Source organism: Saccostrea echinata, unplaced genomic scaffold, assembly GCF_033153115.1.
Source record: "Saccostrea echinata isolate AGI-Se365-2 ecotype Australia unplaced genomic scaffold, CSIRO_AGI_Sech_v1 ptg000019l, whole genome shotgun sequence".
NCBI lineage: Eukaryota > Metazoa > Mollusca > Bivalvia > Ostreida > Ostreidae > Saccostrea > Saccostrea echinata.
In genome coordinates, this window is record NW_026889768.1 from 97,840 (window position 1) to 112,679 (window position 14,840).

General features: G+C 32.4%; 1 protein-coding gene across 1 annotated transcript; it reads right to left on the minus strand.

Annotated features, from left to right (window-relative positions):
• Positions 1 to 207: 207 nt before the first annotated feature.
• Positions 208 to 14,631, minus strand: LOC133189643 (uncharacterized). Its single transcript, XM_061325046.1, has 2 exons — positions 14,506 to 14,631; positions 208 to 926 (listed from the first exon to the last, which is right to left on the minus strand). The coding sequence occupies exons 1-2, from the start codon at positions 14,618 to 14,620 to the stop codon at positions 208 to 210; spliced, it is 834 nt and encodes a 277-aa protein (XP_061181030.1). The 5' UTR covers positions 14,621 to 14,631.
• Between the last annotated feature and the right edge of the window lie 209 nt (positions 14,632 to 14,840).

The following is a 14,840-nucleotide window of genomic DNA, read 5'->3' on the forward strand; positions in this document are numbered from 1 at the left end:
TTACATCATTACTTGTAACGACTTATTATTTATTTCCGTAAAATTTCATGAAAGATGTAATAAAAAATATAATGTTACTTGAATCCATTTCTTCAAATTTGTTTCATATAATAAATAATATACAAGTATCTGGACAGTTGTATGAAATATTACTATCTATATTTATTTGTATTTTTTATAAATTTTTTTCACTATATATTTCAAAAATTATGCGTTGATAGCAATTCTGTCTGAACATTCTACAAGAGAAATTGAGTCCGGGCAGAGTAAAGTCAAAATTTCGTCATCTAAAGCCATGTCATTATCCAAATTCGATAGTGTCCTTTTTCCAATATTTCGGAAGTCAACTCCAAGTCGTTTTCCAATATTTCGGAAATCTGCTGCATAGCGTCTTTTACCAATATTTCTAAAATCTGCCGCAAAACTTCGTTTTCCTATATCTCTAAAATCGCCGGCAAAACCTCTTTTTCCTATATTTCTAAAATCGGCGGCAAAACTTCTTTTACCAATATTTCGGAAGTCTCCAGAGAGTCGTTTGCCGATATTCCTCCAGTCTGCACCATAATATCTTTTCCCAATGTTTCTGAAATCGGCAGCAATACTTCTACGACTGACGCTCCTGAAATCATCTGCAGCTCGTTTCTTTCCAATGTTTCGAAAATCACTTGCAGCCTTCTTAATCATGGCTTTATACAAACTATTCAGTCGATCCAGACGCCATTGTGGAACTTCTACAGCTATCTGGCCTGAAAACCTTTTCCCGCGTTTTCCAATATTACGTAGGTCTACCGGATCTTTCACAGCACGGTGCATAAGTTTAAATCTGCTTGAGAAATAAGACCGTATACACTGCAGCACATTAGGATGTCCTTTACATAACCGAACAGATCGTTTGTCTACTGGAATGTCATCGTTTATTTCATCAACTGAAAACAGAACCAAAGTTCATTAGAACAGAGATACAAAACATTTACAAAACAGCAGTAGTTCTGTGTTTACAATATTTTTTTTCTAGTCTGAGGAATTCCCTGGACATTGAGTGACTTGGCTTCTTTTGAAATTTCTTGATAATAGTTGTGTCTGAACAAAAGAAAAATATTAATGGCCGTCCATTTTTAGAATGTAAAGACACATCTGAAAACTTCATAACAAATTGGATGTGGTTCTATAGCCACAAATAGAATTGATAACCATATAAATGTGTCATTAATAGTTAGATCAAGATCACAAGGTTGTGTCGTATTTTCAACTCATAATAAAGCAACCTGATCAATTCTTTAGACACTGGATTGAATACTTTGTCCATCGAAAGAGTTATTGACGGCACATGTGTGTTAGAGCAAATCAAACCGTTAGTGTTCGTTTAACAACTATCACGTGTCAATGTGATGGTTATATTATTTAGCTCCGTGAATTTTAGTGGTTTGATACTTCTTAGCCCTTCAAAGTTGAGTTAATTCCTTGTTTTGTCTAATTGAGGCTATGTTTTCCAGTGCAGTTCTGTTTACAAAGACATTAGTTTGCGTCACGGGGGTATGAAGACAGACCAAAGAAGCTGTGAACGATTGTAGCAGCAGTAAATTGCCCTCAAAACATTGTAAGAGATCATTATGTCAATACTGATCACAGTGTAACACAAAATGTTGGATTTATAGGCTTTCAACAGTGTTTTAGCGATTATATGTCATGCAGAAGAATCTTCTCAAAGGCAATATTAAAAATTATACAGTTTACATCGAATATTCATATACATTTTAATCATATCAGTGTAAAAGCATCTAGATATTAATATAAGGACAAATTTCCTACTTCTTTCAAAGCAATAAATTTAATTTCATATTTTGTGCAAGATCGTTACCATATTGGGTACAAATGTTCATGCAGGCATTTGTTTATGTAATTAATTTTTATCCCATAGAATAATTCTATCACAAGGTATCGTAACTCCGAATTACGTACGGTACCCTTTCCCCAAAATTGCAGTCATTTACACTTTCATAGAAAACGCACTGGCAATCTGTTTTGAACCATTCTCTATCTACGCAACCATATATGGCTTCATCGTCTTTATTTTCTTTTGTCTCTCTAAACAGCGTCGAAATCCTGCTTGCCTATTTGAAAATTCGTGAAAAACGAAGTATAATTATACTAATCTCTGGCGGAATGTGTTCTTGGATTTTTATTGGCTAAAATGTTCCTAAAATTACATCGGAAGAATATCGTAATTGTGTTTTTTAATGGAAAATAAAACGTGAACAAATTCGATTTATTCTTTGCAATATTTAAACATTGGAATTGAATTTTTAAACCCACCTACTTTTAAATTTTGCTCTTTCATACAACATAGTTTTTTTTTTTTAAATTACAGAAACAAGTGCCTGTGTACAAATCCCTTGTTCTGAAATAAAGTAAAATCTTTAGTATGGATTGCAACTAAAAAAAAGTATGTTATAATTGTCATTGTGAATAAGTACATGTGTATATCAAATTTTATCATAAGAAGTAATATGTTCTCTGTATCCAGAACAAATCAATCAATCTATAATTATTGATTTTTTATGCCCCCGTATCGAAGTTCGGGGGTATATAGTTTTTGCCCTGTCCGTCCATCTGTCTGTCTGTCTGTTTGTCTAGATCTGTTTATCTGTTTGTCCGCAAAAACTTTAACATTGCCCATAACTTTTGATTGGTTGGAGCTATGGCTTTTATATTTCACATGTGTATTCCTTGTGACAAGACCTTTCTTTGGATACCATCTTATTTGACCTTGACCTTGGAGTTTGACCCAGTTTTACAAAATTTTACCCAACATTAACCTTGACCATAACTTTTGAATAATTGGTGCTAGGGCTTTCATACTTCACATGTGTAATCCTTGTGACAAGACCTTCCTTTGGATACCAACAACTTTGACCCTTTTGACCTTGACCTACAAGTTTGACCTACTTTTGAAAAACTTTAACCTTGGCAATATCTTTTAAACGGTTGGTGCTAGGGCTTTCATATTTCACTTGTGTATTTCTTGTGAGAAGACCTTTCCTTGAGCACCATTAATTTTGACCTTGATGTTTGACTTACTTTTGAAAATTATTTAACCTTTTCCATATGTTTTCAATGGCTGCTGCTAGGGTTTTCATATTTCACAGGTATATTTTTCTCGGGACAATACCTTACTTTAGATACCAACAAATTTGATTTGCATTTGAAAAAGTTTAACCTTTGCTATAAGTTAATTGCCATACGGGGCATCAGTTTTTCACAAACACATCTTGTTTTTTTTTGTTTTTTTTTAGAGTTGTTCGTTTTAAAAGATACTATAAAATTATATCAAATACATATACGGACTCTCTCTTATATACCAGTTAAATATCTCAATCAGACCAATTTGTTCGATTCTTTGTGGAATGTCCCAAGGAATTTGCAATGATTTATAGCAGAACTGTATTTCTCTTGTTGCTACTGAAGATACGACCATTACTGCATCATAAATTTACGGTCAAGAGATGATGAATTTGCCCTCGTTACATATACATTATTCTCTGCTATTGATGGCGATTTATTTATTACATTCTCATTAAGAGTATTGACGAAAGTTTTTAATTGCTTTCCTTTCATTAACACAAAGCGAACTGGTCGCTGAATTGTACATTTAAATATTTAACCAATCCTAAATGAGTGATGCCTTTGGCTATGGCATAATGGAAATATTGCTCAGAATTTATCTAGTTTATATATAAGCAATGTTTTTTTTTCCTTTCTGAATATCTGGTGACTGTATTTTGATAAACTCTTTTAATTTTGCATTCAGTGGATAAAGAGGTATTTATATGAACTTGCATAGTTGAATTTTACAGCTATGAAAGAAATTATTCAGTAACTTCTTTGAGCAATTTCCCATTCCTGAAATTGATGAATATCCGAAAATAAAACAAAAAAATCATTTTTATTTATGTACGATGATTCGGCATTCGTGTTTGTCAGCAGTTAACCTATTTAGTTAGGTTGATGTACACTGTGTCAGCCTCGGACTTTCCTCTCTCTCGTTTTGTGTCACTTTTGAACAAAGCGGTCCAATTTTATTCGTGTCCAAATTGCCATTATTGAACCGATAAACCCATTATTTATCAGTAATTTCGTGCACAATTAATTTCTCTCCTTGTTTTAATACTGTTGGAAAAAACGTTTTTTCTTTATTTTTAAATGAGGAGAAAAGGTGATTTTGCTAAATGCATTGCGAAACAATGGCAAAAGGAATTTAAACGCATTGCAACACACAATCCTTGACTGAGGTGATTTGTATTGAAAATAATTAGTACGTAGAATAAATAAGTCTAGTCGAGATAGTGACGGGTTTCCTATTTATCCCAATACAAAATTGCTACCTTTCGCAGATCAGAAGTACAGATAAATTTATTAAAATGAACTTGATTGACGATGTGTAGTTACCAGATGTCAGCCGCCGTTTACTACATCCGAATTGATGTAATGTGGAAAAACGAGGATAAATACTCGAACAAAGACGTTTTTGTAAATATTTCGTGAGGATACTCCCAAATGGTTATTAAATGTATTAACCATAATTTAAGTTTGTATTGGTAAGGTACACAATACAATTTGACATACTCATAATAAAAAGCGTCATGTCAAATAATTCAAGGTACGGGTGTGTCGTGTTCACATCGTAAGATACGCTCCAAAAATCAAACAATAAGTATTTTTTTTTTTGGTCACAATTGAAACCTTAGTTTAATAAAGCAGAATTTGAAATTCCATTTTTTTTCTCTTTGAATGCATATGAAACATGCATCAAAATCTAACGGAAGCTTGTTTTGTAAAGAATCGAATCTGTTTGTACAAATAACAGTATGTGCTTTGGAGGAATCCTTCAGATCTACTATTGTTTAGTATCATGAATGTTATTAACGTTTTTAGAAGGGCATCCAGCTGTACTAAGAATGTTATAAATGTGCTTTGATGTCCTAGAAAAAGAAGTCACTTTACCATGCAAACTACAAATAAGATAACGTCTATTCATTGTTTTTTGTAGGATGATCTCGGGCGTTTTCAATAGGGATGATTCTGCATGAATTAACGTCTGTTGAAAGAGTTGATGAATCGATGTCTTTAAATTTCGGAGGACGTTTTGTGGATTATACCAAAAATCTCTCAATCAAAATAATACGCCTTATTTATGCCATATAAAATGAGCATTGATTTTCTCATCAAAGAATTTTGGTATGGCCTGAATAAAGATAAGTACTGAACAAAACGCCTTGATCATACGGTTTGTTGACTTCAGATGCCTGGACATCATCGATATTGGGAGGAAATTCATTTCCTTCAGCCCATCATCTGTTTTAAAGAGTCTTTGTTGGATGCATTTATGAAATTTTAGGGAACTACGCCTACAAACAAATAGAACATTTCAGATTCCGGATGTATTTCATCCTTGTAATGACGGTATTGCTTCTCTTAAACTGTTATAAAACATATATAGTTGTCTTTCATAAAGTCATCTACAGCAATCATGGCAGTTAAATAATCCACGCTCCATAGATTTCTGCACCGTACCATTGAGTGCCTAAGAGACCATTTATAATGAAAATCATTAAGTAATAGCCATCCTTACATATCTTTATATGCAAACGAAATATGATTTGCAGTAAGGCTGGCCATGGAGTGATAAGTGCAATAAATGGAATTCAGACAATGCCTTATTCTCGTAGGTCCAATTCATTAACAATGATCACCTTATAAGAGAATGCCGCCAGGAAAAAAGATAGAAGGAAAAATTAATAAGAATAAATTTGGGGACTAGTCCCATTTTAGAATCTTGTTATGTTGAAACATTTGGAGTTAACAGATATTACTTTAGATGCAATGCTTTGTTGTCAAGCTCCTAAGTGATTGCTTTAATATGAATGGCCATAACGTTAGAATGATCTGATTTTAATAATCATAAAAATGCTGAAAATCATGGTAATGCCTTTTTGTCAAGACGTAATATTTTTAGTTTTCGAAAATGTTGATCATGTTTATTATCTCCTTAGTAAGTAATTGACCAAATAAAATCTGCTAAATTAAATCATTAAATCATTCTCATCAGGACGTTTAAATTTGAAACCAATTATATATGACGCAATTTGAAAACACGTGCTTCATACAACTGAAATAAAAGAAAATGCAAATCAGTTCAAAGTCACATCATCTCTATCACAATTTCATGCTAAATATGAAGATCAAGTTTCACGTAAAATTCCACTGACGACCAAATTTATAGGGATTTCTGCACTTTTGTATTCTCGTAAGTGCGTTACTTCCACTGGCTAAAGCAATATAGCATCAAATAATTGTATCTGCTCAAAGTTTTCTAAAGTCGACTTAATGATATGTTTTAATTTTTGAGATACACATTGGGGAGCAATAGTTAAGTAACAGCATTACCAGGAATATTCTAAACAATGATTAACATATAATTTTTTACTCCTTTGAAAGACTTCAATTCATTTAACCTAGATGCGTCTCTGAAGCAACTCAATCACAGATCATTTCAGTACTTTCAGGTATAGCCACATTGGAGGCGTACAAGTCAAGGACAATGCCCCGCTCTATGAAAAGATATTTCTCAATTCTAAAAGTTCATAGAAAATTCATGTTTTTCAAAAATTTGGTAATCAATATTATTGAATTATTACTTGAAAATCTTTTTTTCAGTTTTGTTTTTAAGTATGTGAAAAGAAAAAAAAGAGCCTCATGCATTATTTTTATTCGAACTCAGTCCAAAAGTGGAGGTGGTTGAAAACGCCTTAACCATTAGACTACGCAATCATCTTGTATCTTAAATGTCAGTGTGATTTAGATAGATGAGATTATTGAAGCGTATAGTTTTTTCAGAATTTTAAATTTATATATGAAATTGGGTTCAGACTCCATTTATTTGAAACATAAAATAAATTTTACATTCATATTTCCATTATCTAGAAGTTTATGTAGAAGAGGAGAGATTTGACCCATTCATACTCAAAAATCATTTTCAATGGCTCTGATAGACCCATTTTCCACTACATATGCTTAAACATTCAGCTTAAAAACATATTGTCAATCAATAAGTTATCCAGCAAAATAAATGAATCAAATGTGTTAAAGATGACATTATTGATAATGTTTTTTTTTAAATAAAACTTTTCCGCGAACTTTAAAAATTGAAATACATCGCCGTAGAGCGGGGAATTGTCCTCACCATGTACGCCCCCATTCTTTATTAATTTTCTAAAGGATTTTAAGATAATCAGGACCTTGATTCCATAGAGGACGACAATGGGGAAAAATGGAAAGTATACTTGTACTTCATCTTCGTGTTCAATTGCTTTTTTAAAGAAATTAAAGAAAGTCTAAAATTGTAGGTATACCAGAAATCAATACAATAAGTGTAGTATTCCAGAAAACAAGAATGAAAAAAAAGTCGGACTCTGTTCGAGAAATGGAATGAAAATTACTTCATACATGTACATGTAGGTTTTTTTTTCCGTTTTTCATATAATATCCAATCAGAGTAAAGTAACTTCACGTAACATTCTTTAAGAGAAAAAATGTAAAATAACAATCAAAAAATCCAATTCTTTTTTTAAATTAAGGTTTATATCTCAATATTTATATCCCTGACACAAGTTAGAAGAATAAAAACCATAATTTCTTTTGTATATATATTTTAGAAAGTCTTTTAGGATGTAGCGATATTTTCCTATCTCCAGTATCAGCACCGGCCATAAATACATGTACCCTTCGCAATCGTTAGACCGAATTGCACACTTGGAATTCATGGCCAACTAAAGTTAATGTATTTCTTACGTTGTCTTAGTGTTTGCATTTTATTTCATTTTTACGTGCATTTGTGTTTGTTTGTAATGCACTGTCCTGTGCAGTTGATGTTACTTTTTCTCATGACACGGTATTGTTGTATATATTTGATAATTTTCAATGTAACACAGTTGAGATCTGTACAGCAAAATAATTCGTACCGTGAAGAAATCTGAGGTTTGTATAGCGGCTAGAGAAAAAACGAAGAGAAATATGGCGGACAAGAATATATTTTCTTTTTGCTAGTCGTGTTTCAGTTTTAACTTACAACGTCACTCTTTCATTTAATACAAAGGGCAATTTGCCTGCTGTCTTTAGTTTTGAGGACTGATATCACATGAAGATCGAAGCTTGAAAACATTCAGATCATTCCCTTTATCAATGACGCAATAAGAAATGAAAACATATTGAGTGAAAGACAAGCATTAGAACAAGTATTCATTTGTAGAGAATGATCGGGAAACCTAATACTCAGAAATCTCAATTCATTTTCAGGCTTGTAATGAAATAAATGTACAGAGCAGTCAACAACCTATCGAACGAATTAACTTTCCCTAAACGGTAATATATATATATATATATATATATATATATATATATATATATATATATATATATATATATATATATATATATATATATATATATATATATATATATATATATATTACCGGACACTGTGATATTTCTTTTCATTTTTGGGTTTGTTCGTGAAACGGTATGCATGTTTGTATTTCAGATGTAAATACAATGCGAAAAAAGCTTGTTTTTTCATACATGTAAAATTTTAGAATAATTTTACAGGAAAGGTAGCAGTGCATAGCAAACAAGTGGGCATGCTAAATGGTTACAGAAAGCCGGATGCAACCGTGATCGGCCGCTGTGGATGACCAAAATAAATATAAATGCATTCTCTGAGAAGCAATCTTGCAGTAAAAACAAGAACAGTACATTTTTTTCAAGTGGATACCCATCATAAACATTCATCCTACTTTTAACTGATATTCGCCACCTCATGACACGTTTCATTGAAGATGAAAAGTAATAAAAATTAATTCTTCGCTGTGAGGTCACATCCTTTTTTAATGTCACTAGCGATTTTTCTTAAGGGAAAGTGTGCACCGATTAATGAAGCTGGATCTAGCAAATGTAACATTTGCGCACACATGACGCCAGTGACTACTTCGTTTTGTATGCACTGATAGCTTTATGTAAAATTTTACATAATACTGAGGCACTTCCTTTCAGTGAATTCAAAATGCAAACGTGTAATGTTTTCCATGGTGTAAAAATTACGTGTTGTCAATGTGCGCAAGAATTTTATTTGTTTTCGAAAAGAAAGTATGCCCTTTCTACGAGAAAAAGTTAACTTGTTCATTGGTGTTTCGAGTAAACTTATAGTTTATTCCATTAAAAGAAAACCATCTTGGTCACCTTTATGTTTTATCCGCCATAATTGATGTTTACAAGGAAATGAGATAGCCAGGGAAATCTAGGACCTGGAACACGGCAAAATATTTTTCAGACAAGGTGCAGATTTTACTGAGGTCGAAATAACTCTGTATTTATAAATTAGTCTGATGGATTGATATGTCAGCATCATGTATGTCTTTCTTATAACATAATTATGAACAAGTGTTAATCATGTGAACTTTTGGTAGTATGGTAAGCACGTTACGTTCGGACTAAATAATATTTGTTTGAGTTTATAAGCGTTACAGATATGTGCATAATTATATATAGAATTTATTTTATTTATAGAAATGTCAAATATTCAATTTAAATACTTTTACATGAGATGTATAGAGATAACAAACAATATTCAAGCTCAAAAGTCCATTAAACAGTACAAATTTTGGAGCAGAGCAAACACGGACCTCTAAAACATCAGAGGTGGGATCAGGTGCCATGGAGGAGTGAGCATCCCCTGCCGACCGGTCACACTCGCCGTATGCTCCTTGTCATGATCGGGAAATAACGAAAAAAAAAACGACAAATTCAGTGTGTAAATAATGGCCTAACAATTAGTATGAAAAACGTCTGTCAACATTTCACTTAATGATAAATTGTATTTGCTGACAAGGTCATTGTATCGCCCATAGAACTTACGAAATGACTACTTTAAACGGGACTGCTGATATTCTTGTTTCATCAACTTGTTTGTCAATTACCTACCTCGTTTTAGAAATTGTTCATACGCAGAGCATGCTATTGGTATATCAATTCAACAAACGTACATTTTTTCCCCGATGGTTAATATATTTATCAGAAATGGGGAAAATGCGATGAACTATTACGGAATTGAATCCCGAGCGCTCAAAGTTCTAGATAATTGCTTTCAGCGATCAGATCACTGGTAAACAAATTTACATGTACTTCAACGCCATATTCATCCATCCATAAATGTCTCCATTTCCGAGGGCACCAACTCATGCATGCCATGTCATCGCCTACCCCCCCCCCCCCCCAGCCACCCACCCACCCACCCACAGCGATATGACACTACCAAGTAACAGGAGGACAAATGGAAAAAAAATGCAACAAAAAATTACCATACAGGCATTGTAAAAATGCAACATACCCGTGAACACAAAAGCATTTTAACCCTGGCTCCTTGAGCTCTAGACATGACCTAACTCAGCTATCAAGTCACCAGCAAAGAATCTGCCTGACCGCCATGATTATATCTTCAAGTATGTTTTTATATACAATGCAGTTTTGTCTGTATGTTACAAAAAACACTTACGAAGAAACATCCCACTGAGGACTTAGCTGATTCCGAAAATATTTAAGGAATAAATTTAATAGCTATCCTATCCAAGTTATACTGTATAACCTGGGTTGGGGCAGTTTACGCTTTATAAACCGCGAATTAAGCGGTTTATAAAAAAGCGTAAACTATTCCAACCCAGGTTATACCACTATAACTTGGATAGCTATTAAATTCATTCTTTATAACTTAATTTCCATCATTAAGTGTAGAAAAATGCCTTCAAATTGTACATATTTTAAATGTGACGTCAAGTGGATTGATACGTTTTTGACGTAAGTCATTGTGACGTAGGCAACACAGGTCATACGATATAAACTAACTTTTTTATCCAATTAAATGACGCGTTACAACCAAAATTAAACTATAACCAATTTAAACTGTGCATAACATAAAGACGAGATAATACTTGCAAAGCTTGAATGTATGGATATAGTTTAATTAACAGTGAATCTCAAATAGAGATGATTAGAGGGAAGAGTTATCTTTTACAGAAAACATGACATATTGTCGAGTAAGCATATATTTTCGAGAGGGGGGGGGGGATTGGTACAATCCTGTGCAAAGGACATATAAATAGGATATCTTCTAGACATTTTAAATAATGATAGTGCGTCGTCTCTGGAAAGTGCGAGAACATACACTGCATGGATCATTTTCCTAGCGACACTAATTTTTCCGTAGCAGTAAATGTGTTATTAGATATGGGAGACAGACCCTACAGTGTATGAAATAAAGTAAAACCATTTCGTCGACATAAAGATTATATTAGACTCCAAGACGCGCACAGCAAGATATCTGAGTGTACGTGGGGATGTTTTTATTCTTGTCTTGCATGATTTCCTTGCATTCTGGTATCAACTTTCCTGGTGGTTATTTGTTTTATCGGATAAGTATTATGAAATAAAACGTAGGGTTCTTTTTTACATTATAACAGGTAAATGTAATCTTACCGACTTTTGAGATCTTATTTTTAAAGTGACTTATCCACTCTATTCTTAAATAACATTTAATTTCTACGTTTTGTGTTGTACTTTGATAAAGTTAGCTATAATTTCGAGTAGAACAAAGATTAAACTCAAGCTACAAATCTTTACAAGTCAAGTATATACAAAGACTTCAAGACACTGTAGCACTGATCAGTCACATATATGTAATTTATCAGTAACGCACTTACTTCAATGCTGATGGGTGATTGTGAAGGAGATAATTAAGAAACCACATTAATAAAATTGGCCTATGTTAATGTCACTCGATCTGACCATTTAAATTTCATTTAAATATTTAATATTAAACACATACTCATCTGCTGACAACCATCCCAGGGAGAAAATTATCTCCGAGTAGAACGTAATTCTGAGTACCCGCTATTTAGAGTACTCTTTAGAGTATTCTTGTTCTATAATAGGTGACTGCTCTATTAACTATTCTATAGTTAAGAGCCTAAAAGTTCAAAGAATGGAGTGTGATCACACAACTGAAAAAAGAACAGACAAGAAAATCGGATGTTTTATGCGGAAGTTAACAATGATAGACCTCAATCCTTATGTAAAGATAGCAACCGCTGTTGCGCGAAGGCTCTTTTTAGTACATACAGACATTAGATATTTTATTTCTTTCTGATTTCATTTATGAACATTTGAAAGTTACGAAGTCATGATTTGGTAGTGTGAATAATGGTCTATCCCAACCCCCACCCCATAAAAAATTGGACAAAAAATAACAGAATTACCTTTTACTTTTTTCTTCGAAACATATGGCCACTTTAAAATACAAAATGGAAAACAACAAATGTTTTTACTTTTCAAGGAGTATCAAAATTGCTTTTGAATGGTACTTACGTTGCTATTCGTATGGCAAATACATGTAGCTACATGTAAGAGACAAGAAGTTCAAAGAAATCAATGGACAAAATGAAGTATGATCTCACAAAGAAATTAATGGACAAAATGAAGTATGATCTCACAAAGAAATTAATGGACAAAATGAAGTATGATCTCACAAAAAGAACAGACAATAAAATTGGATGTGAAGTTAACAGTGATAAATCAAAATCACACTGAATTGGAAGACGTCGTTATATGACGTCATCAAAAGATTTTTTTCGATATACACGATTTCCCTGCAAATTGAAATTTGCCCCTAAACTGATATAGTATAACTTGACAGTGTTTTACGCAGTTATTCTGATTTCCCCTTATATGGATTCATTATAGGCTAATTTTTGACATGGGATATAGATGTTATTAATGTAATGAAACTTGTTAAATAACGGGAGTTATATTCAAGTTTCCTCTCAATCATAATGCTAACACCTTCTCTTTAGGAAGTCAATGTTTGCCTGGCTAGGGAGAATGTAAATACATTGGCAATCTACAACACCATTTCCTTGGGGACATTTACATGACCAGTAATACGCCAAACGAGCGTTCAGCTTCTACACTTAATGTTGCCAGAAAGTGAGTAACAGTTTCTAAATTTTTACCAAATTCCTTTTTCAAAATGATCGAAAAGAAATTACAATTTAAAAAAAAGTAATTTAAAATGGGATTTTTCAACAATAAACACCTAATTGATTCTTTCAGATCTTTTTTTTTTAATTTACAATTTTTTTTTATCATGAACTTAAAACAAGCTTCACTGTTATAACAAAACTTAATATCTTAATTAAGTACCTATTTACTTTGAAATGTTATACAGCCTAAGGATTTCTTATAGCTCAGAGATTTAATATACCATATTATTATTGTTTAATTATCATTCCAGTGTATGTCGTTGTGAATATATATTTGGTTTAGGAAAACTTCTGAGGCGTGTAGTAAGTTCCAATACACGCACAATTTGACAATCACAGTAGAAAAATTGCAAAATATAATATTTTGATATCGATATACCCGAAGGCCAATATGTCATTGGCAAAAAGTCATTTCTACTCTCTACAGTAAAAACATGTTAAGGCAATTTAATTTAAAAGAATTCTTTCTGAATTCCACCCTATGTTTAAACTTACAACGTACTTTAAGTGATAAGGTACTTTCATCAGGGACAAACTGCAAGCTTAAATGTCAATTTCTTTTTGTAATTTTAATGTTGCAACTTTTATTTTTCACTTTTTTTATATTTTGAAGATGTATAGCATTTCACAATTGCTTTCCAATAGAAAAAAATAACTTTTAATTACTTTGTTTTTAAATTAAGTAATACACGTACATATAGCAAAACTTTAAATGTTAAATTTAGATAAATAAATAAATAATAGAGTTCTAAATCTAGCTGGATATTATCAAATGATTAATTTTGATTTCACATTTGCCTGAAGACAAAATCTTTTCAAAGACAGTCCCTGAAAAAGGTTTGCTTTTTTTTAATTAAGAAGGTTTCAAGAAAAACGGGGAAATACGCGTTAAGATTGAAGAAATATCTTTAAGTCTGTGTTACAGATGTAGAAAAGGACATCATATCTGTCTGTAGAAATTTTGTCGGCAACAATTAATACTTGAACTACTTGTACAACTTCATAGATTGATAATCTTAAGTCCAAAAATATAGGGGGATAAAAACGATATCTATCTTGAATTTTTAAAAATAAAAAATAAAAAAGTGAGTTGTTATACCAATAATATACAGTAGTACAAATGTTCTACCCATAGACTTGAATTATATCAGATATGTAAATTTAGTGGTGTTTGATTATGCAAACTTGAGGTTTAAATTTATGAAAATAAAGCAAAAAAATAAATTAATTAAAAAAATAAAATATATAACTTTCATTAATGCTTAGTGAGAAGCAAAATTGCATCAAAATCTGTTAAATGCAAATAAATGAAGAAGTAGGAATCCATTATAAATTACTTTTTCATTTAAAAAAAACTACTCACTTGTGTTATCTTGCAAGCTTGTGACCGGGTCAATGGGAACAGGGGTGCACACGGTACAAAAATTACAAACACAAACACACAGAAGCCACACGTTCACAATGCACACATAAGACATGGTTCCTACTGTTCTAATGTTTCAATCTTTCATTTCATATTTATTCACACATTTCAGGTAGGCGTTAAGCACATCGAATCCCATCCACCCCGCGAACGATGGTACTTGCTATAAACCAATGAAATACCTGGAATTAGACATTCAATTACTATATGTCGATATCTGTTTGGCAGAATACTTTGTTTTCATGACCCTTGATGAGAAGTCGATATCAAGGCGC

Coding starts and splice junctions, on each gene's coding strand:
- LOC133189643 (XM_061325046.1), bottom strand. CDS start 14,620: ATGTCTTATGTGTGCATTGTGAACGTGTGGCTTCTGTGTGTTTGTGTT. Junction 927..14,505: donor AAGCTTGCAAGATAACACAA/GTGAGTAGTTTT, acceptor TTCTGTTTTCAG/TTGATGAAATAAACGATGAC.